Raw genomic sequence first — 9,385 nt, 5'->3', positions numbered from 1 at the left:
AAAAATATCTGTATAAAATTAAATCAATTTTTATTTCTTTTTAAAGATAAACCCTGAAAAAACTACGCGGCGCGGGTACGCGCGCTGGGAGGCGGGCGGGCGCGGCGGCGATCGCTGCGGGCAGGCGGTGGACGGCCGTCTCAGCCCCGCCCGCCTCACCTGCCGCAGGTGTGCCGCTCGGCGGGGCCGCCCCGGCGCTGAGCAGAGCGGGGCGAGGCCGGGCGGCAGCAGTGAGTATCCGCGGGGTGGGCGCCGCACCAAACCCTCGTGCCGGGCAGCGAGCCCCCGAGACGGGTGCGGGGTCGGGGAGCGCCGGGCGGCGCCCAGGGCTGCGGCCTTTCGTTGGGCGTCGAGAAGTTTTTGGGTTTTTTTGCGATGAGTGGTGAGGGACTGGAGCGGGCTGCCCTGAGCGGTGCTGCGTGCCCCGGCCCTGCACGCACTCACGGTCAGGCTGGACGGGGCTGCGAGCACCTGATGTGGCTGTAGGTGTCCTTGTTCTCTGCGGGGGCGTTGGACTGGATGGCCTTTAAGGGTCCCTTCCAACTCAAACGATTCTGTGGTCCCATATCGGTTATTGCCTTTCCCACGCGCCCAGCCCCGTGCAGGTGTGAGGAATGCGCAGCGTTGGAGCCAGACGGGGCTGTGACACCGCCTGATTATGGGCGCAGCCTCCTGAAACTGCAGGGCGAGTCCGGCTCCGTGTCCTGATCACACGCGGCTCTGCCATGTAGCATACGCCAAGCAGCACCCGCTGCTTTTATTTCTGCGTTCTTAAAGCGTCTTGAAGTCTTGAATCAGAAATAGATTTCTGCCTCCTACCTGTGTACTTGTGTTGGCTGGGGGAAAGCTGGGATTGTGCATGGAAGTGAGTGCTTTGGAGCTGATGGTCTTTGCAGGTCCCCTCTGAACTGTTCCAAAAGGTTTGACCTATTAAAGAAGGCTTGGGGAATCAGAATCATGGCCTTTCAACATATAAAAGGGGGCTGTAAGAAAGAAGGGGACAGGCTCTTTAGCAGATTCTTTTGGGACAGGACAAGGGGAAATGGTTTCAAACTAAAAGAGAGGAGATTTAGACTGGGTCTAAGGAAAAAAATTTTTACTGTAGGTATGGTGAGGCACTGGAGCAGATTGCCCAGAGAGGTGGTGGATGCCCCATCTTTGGAGATACCCACGGTCAGGCTGGATGGGGCTCTGAACAACCTGATGTGGTTGTTGGTGTCCCAACAGGAGACAACAACCTGATGTGGTTGTTGGTGTCCCTGTTCACTGCAGGAGAGTTGTACTAGATGACCTGTATTGGGTCCTTCCAATGTCAACTATGATTCTGTGCTCATAGGGAACAGAGATGTATACAGAAAGGGGAAACGATGGACAGGATGATCATAAAATCATAGAATGGCCTGGGTTGAAAAGGACCACAATGATCATCTAGTTTCAACCCCCCTGCTACATGCAGGGTCACCAACCACTAGACCAGGCTGCCCAGAGCCACAACTGGATGATGTCCAGTTTGACTGACAAAAGTGCTTTCTGTAAGAAATATCTGGAATATGTATTTTGTTAAGGTACCCAAATATATATTTTTTTCTCCTGGGTTACTACTGTAGCGTATGAGGCAGTTGTTCAGTTCACAAGGTGAAGGGAGGTGGGGGGCAGCTGTAGGCTGGCTGGTGCTTGTTCCCCTCTGTTCTTCTGTGCCTGGTGAAGAAGGTAAGCAGGATGGGGTTTGGAATTTTATTCTTAAAAGCAGAACTTTGTTTTAGTTAAACCTTTGTTGTGTAAAGGTTAATGTACTTGCTTAGAACCTTAGATTGCCTTGAAGTTTATTCTTAGTTATTTAAAATAGAGTTAGCAAAACAAAACTGCTATTCAGTTTGGGCTTTTTCTCTGTAGCATAACATGCTAAGCCTTGTATTTAACATGAAGGGAGACAGGCAGAACTGAATTCCTAGCTCTGCTTTAGCTTTGTTTATGCTACTTATCTTGCTTGGTGGGCAGCGCCCAACCCCTCTGGTACTGACTGTTGAGACATCGAACATATTACAATAAGTGTGTTTGAAAAACTTGCAAACAGGGCTTCAGCTAGGTGTTTTCCTAAGGCTTGGATGGCATGGTGAGTAGGTGCGGTGACGTTTTGCGCAAAAGCCTGCCATTCTTGTTGCACAAATTCTTAGAAGAGTTCACTTTTTAGTCTCGGACAGCCCTCAAGGTAACTACCTTTGGTGCTTGTTGTAGAGTATCCCACTGTCTCTATTCTTGAAAATGCAGATTTTTTGCTGTCTTTGTATAAACTATCATTTATTTATCATCTGAAAGGTGAGTCTGTTCATGACTTAGGGTGTTTTAGCTTCATTTGACGACAGTAGAATAGTTCCATATGTGTGTGACTGACATTTAATGCTCTAGGTGGAACATAATTCTTTTTCTGGCCTTTTCCAATGCCTGATCCTTCTGGATATCCTAAACTGAAAAGCTTGGTGTTGACTTGGTGTTGTAGTGCTCATAAAATGTCTTCAACTTTAGTGGCTAAAATCAATGATATTTATTGATGCTAAGTTTGAGTGAGTATAGTGTGTTCAGTGACACTAAAAAGGGTGGGTTTTCTACTGTTGATGGATAATTTATTAGCCTAACATCAATCCTAAACTATTGTACTGAGACATACCACTATGGACAGAGCTGATTTATAAAAGATGATAATTTATACAAACTCTGTACTACGTACTTACTGTGCATTTTCTTTCTATTCCAATGGTATATCTGTCTGGATGGCATTGTCTCATATTTCATGTCTAAGCATTTACTCTGCTAAAACCACGTCGTGGAACATAAACTCTTCTAGCAGCTGCTCCTGAGATGAGAAATAGGTCTCATTCTTTGTTGTTTTTAAACACCCTGACAGACCTAGTTAGCAGTTATCATGCTAATTTTTTTTTTTTGTTTTTGCTTTCATTTTCCCTCTTGTGTTGTCTGTTTGCCTTGAAACATTAAATCTATTTTGTTTTTAAAATGTTGGTTCAAGATCATCATGCATCTCCAATCTACAAACTTGAAGGAGCCTATTGTAATTGGTTATCGTTGTTCCAATTACCCACTTTTAGAAACACATTGAATACCATTTAGCAACTTAGAAAGCTTTTGTATTGATTAAGTTTACTAGAAATAGCTTTTCCAAATGTAGTCAGACCTATATTACTTGCAAGAGAATAATATGTTGAGTTTATTGGTAAGTGTGTTGATTTCTTCCCCCTGCCCTTTGTATTTATATTTTCTCCTAATGCCAAGATTTCAACTCAGCTGAAGTTAGGATTTTAGCATCCTTGCCGTTTTTAGGGGGGATTTTTGAAGATTTTAGCTACAGCTGTTCCTTTGCTGTGCCTCCCATGCAGGTGACCAGATGTTTTGTATGCTTCTCAGAAGAAGTCATTTGACTCACCTGTGCCTCTGGCAGTTAATGACTGTATTCACATACCTCAGTTCCTTAAAGGAACCATAATCTAATTAAAACATCTTGCATATACAGAGTAAACACATCTTTCTTTAAAGTGCCTTATTCAGCTGTGTCAGTATCATCATATTAATCATATAAATCTCAACTCGCAGCAGGAAGTTCATCCCTTTAGGAGTTGAAAGGAATCAGGAATACTCCAAAGTGACTTCAGTTAAAAAAAAAATAAAAAATGTTGGGGACCAAACTCTTCAAATGCTTTTGATAAATACAAGTTGCTACACGTGCTTTTTTTTTTTTTTCCCCTAAGTGTTTTTGACCTCATAGGTTTTCCTTTTTCAAGGAAATAGTTAATTCAAAGTGAGGTTGAGGGCTGAGAATCCATAAAATTACCAACTGTTACACTTCCTGTTTGGAAGTCCTTTTCCCTTTGAGAATAGTAATAAAAAATATGCACACGGTGAAAGTGAATGTCTTATTTATGCGTATGCATTTTTCTAGCATTAACAAAATGAAGATTCCATATGAAAAAACATTGATCTCCTCTGCTGTAGGAGTACATGCATAATTGATAGCAAAGTCTGAAAAGGCAGACTAGATTGTCAGTGCTAGCAGGGATTTCTAACTGAAAAACTTGTATTTTGGGCTCCCTGCATGACACTCACATTGATGTAACTAACATGTATAAATACTTCTACCTATCCAGTATGGGGAGGGAAGAAAGATTATTTACATTAAATTTGATAGTACAAAACCTCGCATGGCTGAGAAGGTGCACATTAGAGTCTTCCAGTCTTAGTACTGCTCAGCTGCTGCTCTGCAAGGGCACCTGCTTCCTGCTGTCATACTGGTACTTTGCCAGAGCACAAAGCATTTGTACCAAGCTTGGTGAGGTTTCATACAGCGCTGTATGAAACTTGGTAACAGTTCAGGAATCCAAATGGTAAAGAATGTGATACAAATGCATGGAATCAGTAGAAAGGCGTCATTGTACAGAGAGCCTGTTATCTCTTCTTCAGCTTTGTTTTCATTGCCTTACATGATGTGTTTTCTGTTGTATATGTTGTCTCCTTTACTGTTCTGTCAGAGGCATCTGGAAAATTGTGCAGCATACTCAATTGGTATGATCTTCACTGTCAGTGATTGCTACTTTCTCCCTGGGACTGCTTCCTTAGAATCCTTCTGCCATAGCAGCAGTGCTTTGCAGTAGGATACGTAAGTTCTCTAACATTCCTCTCTCGTGCACCTTGAAGTCTTGTGGAAGCAGTAACTGCCTGTCCTTCTTGGCTCCAAAATAAGAAGCATGGAGCTCAGGTGCTGACAGCTGGAGCACAGTGGGTCCCAGCTGGTAATTATTAACTTTATTGTATTCCATCCTTTTCCTAGAAGTTCTTTTTCAGCTTCTACCAACACTTCCTTGGACTTCACAGATATTTTTTTGACATCTATCTAATCTTTGCTGTCAATTGTTGGCTGTCAGTGCTGGAAATATTAAATAGAGCAAGGCTGGACAGAGATGCACTTTATAGTCTGCTGATTAATACTTACTAATTAGCTGCTGCTCTAAGTCTACCTCACTTCATTTTGGGTTAGGCAGAATGCATACAGTGCATGTCTTGCACGTTGCTGAAGGATTTCCACTACCAGACGGATCCCACAGTATCATGATGTTTCATGTTTATGAAACCAAAATTACATCTTTCTAATTGTAACGCTGAGTTGAAATCTCTTGTTTAGACTCTTCTCCAGCACTGGAGAAGGTCACTGGTCTTGATTTTCAGGTTTCTCAATCCCATAAAGTGTTTGTCTTTAACCGTTCTTGATTATGTTAGTTCTCGTGTTTATGAATGCTTTCAATCATTCTTTGTTCATACTTGCTTTTGGAAGTTGATGCTACTGCTGTAACCTTGGTGTTTGCAAATTAGCTGTGCTTTTATGTTTTGCTGTTTTTGAACTTCTTAGTGAAGCAAAAGTAAAGACTGAATTGCTGCCCTAGACTTCTGCAAGGTGTTTGCCATTATTTTTTTTTCTTGTTGTAGTAAAAAATTGAAAACTACTTCTGCAAAAGTACTTCAAAGCTCATATATACATGCACAATATATATATGAAATATGCATGCTAGTCTTTGTCTCCATTTTGTCATCAGTCTTCTTTGAAACTATATTTTTGATGTTCAGGTTCTTATAATGCCTCCAAGCTTTATTTCATCTGTTCATATTCAGCAGAATTTTGATTATATCAGAATTAGTTCTAGCTTTTAAGTAAAAAGACTTTATTTATTCTTTATTACACCTTGCTCAGATAATTTCACCGAATGTTCAGTCAACACATTATTACTGTTAGTCAGAATGTAAATTAGAGCCTGACGCACTTGCCTCATCAGTTTACAAATTAAGCAGTTAATCAATTTTGGTGCGATATTCCCCCATGAGGTTTGTGTTGCTGACTCACATATGCTCAGTATCTTCTCCCCTCAACAACAAGCAGCAGCGTAAATGAAGCCTGCTCCCAGCTGAGCGTTTGCTGGTCACGGCATTCCGAATCCATCACTCACTATATCCTCCTGATAGATATTACTGTCTTATTGCTTCTCGTTACCTCTTTCCTGAGCATTGGGTGAATACAAAGCAGACAATTATATATGCATACTTAAAGCTAACAAGGGGGGACAGTATTATTCCTTGTATTACTGAGGGATGAACTGAGCGTTGGAGCTTCTGCTTGCTTCTAAATATGTATACGGTACTCATAATAAAGAGCAGATATTTCTATAACTTCTGTCTTCCAACGAAGTATTGCAGTGTTTAGGTTTTAAGAAAAGAATTTTACTATTCATATCGTAATGTAAGCTTGAGAAGGAGGAGGGCAGCTTGATAAATGAACAGAAATTTTACCTATTTTTGATGTCACAGAAATCCCAGTTATGGTTCTGACTGTTTACTCAGCAATTAAAATCAGTGGAATCACGATTTTATTCCTGACTTTCACCGTAGCCTGTAGTCATTGTATTTCTGTTATATCTGGGGGCAAACAAAGTATTTTACAGTACAAACTTCCACAGACTTTTTAACTGGTGAAGAGCTATCTTTGGATTGTCTTTGTGTGATTTTCCACTTATTTGTTGTGTTGTTTTGTTTTTGTTTTAATGAGAAATGCTTAATATTCTTTGGCCTTGGACAAATTTTAACAAACTAATAGAGTGTAAGAGTGAGGCCTCACCTACACTATATATTTAGCCATTAAATATAATGTTTTGTAGGTTAGTTGTCCATACCTTTATTTTATCTTAAATTCTATCAACAAAATTTTGTGTGTGTCATAGCCTAAGAGGAGAGCCAGTTCTACTTCTTCCCCCAGTGATAAAAGTGCTGTGGCTCTGCAGCCTGGTATGAGCAATTTTATCAGAACAGGAGTCCAGCCACACTTTATCAAGCATCATATTATCCATAGTTAAGGTCAGGGTGTGGATTTATTGGTTGTCTTTTTAAAGAAGTCATAATTTCCTTAAGACCCAAGGGTCACTCTGACTAACTCTGGGTTTTAAGCACTGAAAGTGTTTAATCAGCTGCTTATTGATTAAAACCTTTCTGTGCTTTGCTTGCTTGCCAAAAGAAAAGTCCTTTAAATTTTGCATCTCCTGCTGTCTAAATTAAAGTCTGGATGTAAATCATCTCATTTATAGCCCTCCTCTGTAAGATCCAGCTCTTCAGCTGACAGCACGTTCAGCCTTTTCCTTTCTTCCTCTCTGTCTCTAGTGTGATCTAGGAGTCCCTCAGCCCACTTCTAACAGTGCATTATTCTGAGTCTGTGGGCACAGTTCTGGCTGAACGTTTTTAAACCCACCTGATATTTCTCTGTCCAGAAAAATAATCCTGTGTTACTCCAGTCTGTAGCAAGGCAGAAAAAAGTGAAGAATGATGCATGCTTGAATTCTTGTAGATACTCAGAGGTTGCAGAAGCAATATTGATGTATGCAACAAATGTACAGGTGGATGGTTTTTTTGAGAGTGGGAATAAAGTTCATTCTCGTGCTTACTGTTACAGGATGTAACGGGACTGGATGAATTGATGAGACAGTGAGGTAGTAGCAGTGTTACTGTTGCTGGCTGATGAAGTTCAGCTTCAGATTGTCTTCAATTGAATAATAACTAATAGTAACTCCTATATGAATATGAACAGGCACACTTTTTTTCTGGTAACCATAATATCTCTCTGAAGCAATTCTGAATCTGAAACAGTGTGTGAAAAACTGGAAATGATTTTTTTCTTCTTTTTTAAACTTTCATTTGCAGACTTTTAGATCTGAGAACATCCTGTTTCTTGTCAATGGAGATGCATGAGGGAGGATTAAAGAGAAATATTTCTCTTCTACTATGTTTGAAATATGAGTGTGTAGGTTTTTTTGCCCCTCCATAGAGCTAACAAGAAACAGACTGGGGATGTTCCCACAAAATCTAAGGTTGGCCAGAGAGAAACAAGGTGACAGAGTGAATGTGTATAAAGAACTCTAAAGGGAGCAAAGAAGTTATTTTTATTTCTCTACAATCTAAAAGCTAGATATTGCTTGCTTTTGCTTCATCAGGTTTTTCTTTTCCAGATGTCAGTCACACACGTTAGTTTCATAGAGGCTTGATGACTTTGCTAAGAGTCCTGCATGGCCACACATGCAACTGTCCATTTTACCACTGTTAAAATGAAGCATGTCTTACATTTAATTTTTATTGTTGAATAAGATTAAAATACCATGAAATGTGCATCTTGTGAAGGTTAAGTAAAATTAAGATCTCTGAACTTAAAAAAATACACCACGTGCAGAAGTGTTCACCTGATGTTGCAAATGGACATGCACTGTATTGCAACATTATTTATGAATTATAACTTACAGTATGCAAAAATTGTTATTGTTTATTTCATAGGAGGAATGGTGGTGTAATATGCTTTTTGTGACTGACTCAGAGTTTTCACTCTACAAAATCAAAAATCCTGTTTTTCTCTTACAACATGTTTGTATTATTTCACCTCTGCCCTTGAAATTGTAATATCAGGTGCAAACAGCAGACGTAATGGAGACATTTGCTTTAATCTAGTTTGTTGATCTACCAAAAGCAATTATCCTTTTACGTTTTGCTGGGGCTGAGCTGCACTCTCTTGCTGTGGTCAGTACAGCCAGTTCCAGCCAGGTGAGCCAGGGAAGACACAATTGTGCTCAACTTCTGCAAACTGGCATAGGATTTCAGTGCCGTAGCACCCTGAGAGAACTGCATGTGCCTATTGCTTTTTTCTGAAAGTCCTGGGCTCTTAGAGTTTAGACCTTCACTTTGTATCCCTCCACACGTGAAGACTGCACCATTGTCCTAACTTTCTGAAGATAAACAGAAGGGATTAGAAGACAGGATTTGCATGTCTTCCATCTGCTATCACAGTGCAGGTTAATCTGTTGCATTCCATGCATCTGTTTCCCCATATTCACAGAGAGTGCTATTTTTGCACAGCGTTGCAGTGATTTCTGTCCCTTAAAACTCTCCAGTGTTGTACCTGCTACACTTTCACCAAAATCAGGTGTTGCTACAAGGTTTTTGCAAAGCAAGTTAATTCAGAATCTCAGCTGTCAAAATTTCTTGTTTTGAGGGTCTCTTCACTTGCTTGGACAATGTACTGGGGCATGGGTTGCCTGGGCTGCACTGAGTAAAGAGGAATTGACTTGGGCCATATATAAAATATATAGTTAACATGTGTAAGTAACAAAACTTCTTTTGTGTATGTATATTAATTTTATTTTTTAAATTGTGCAGCAAACCCATAAAACTGGTGGAATATTTGACCTTGATTTTGTGAAACTAATGCATCAGTCTGGTTCAGTGGAAGTGGTTGCAATTTTCTGTGTGTTTCAAGGCATTTGTCTGAGATGTTTGATGAAACTTTGCTCTTCTGCACTTC

At 40.6% G+C, this 9,385-nt stretch overlaps 1 protein-coding gene across 1 annotated transcript in view; it reads left to right on the top strand.

Moving 5' to 3' along the window:
* The first annotated feature begins 111 nt into the window (after positions 1 to 111).
* Positions 112 to 9,385, top strand: part of SH3YL1 (SH3 and SYLF domain containing 1) — a 41,715-nt gene continuing 32,441 nt past the window's right edge. Inside the window, exon 1 of the mRNA XM_031611067.2 lies at positions 112 to 230. Within this exon, the coding sequence (XP_031466927.2) occupies position 230 (1 nt within the window). The 5' untranslated portion in view covers positions 112 to 229. The remainder of the gene's footprint in view (positions 231 to 9,385) is intronic.

Source organism: Phasianus colchicus, chromosome 2, assembly GCF_987193195.1.
Source record: "Phasianus colchicus chromosome 2, bPhaCol1.hap1.1, whole genome shotgun sequence".
Classification (NCBI taxonomy): domain Eukaryota; kingdom Metazoa; phylum Chordata; class Aves; order Galliformes; family Phasianidae; genus Phasianus; species Phasianus colchicus.
The sequence above is the reverse complement of the archived record's forward strand: the minus strand, read 5'-3'. Positions and strand labels throughout refer to the sequence as shown.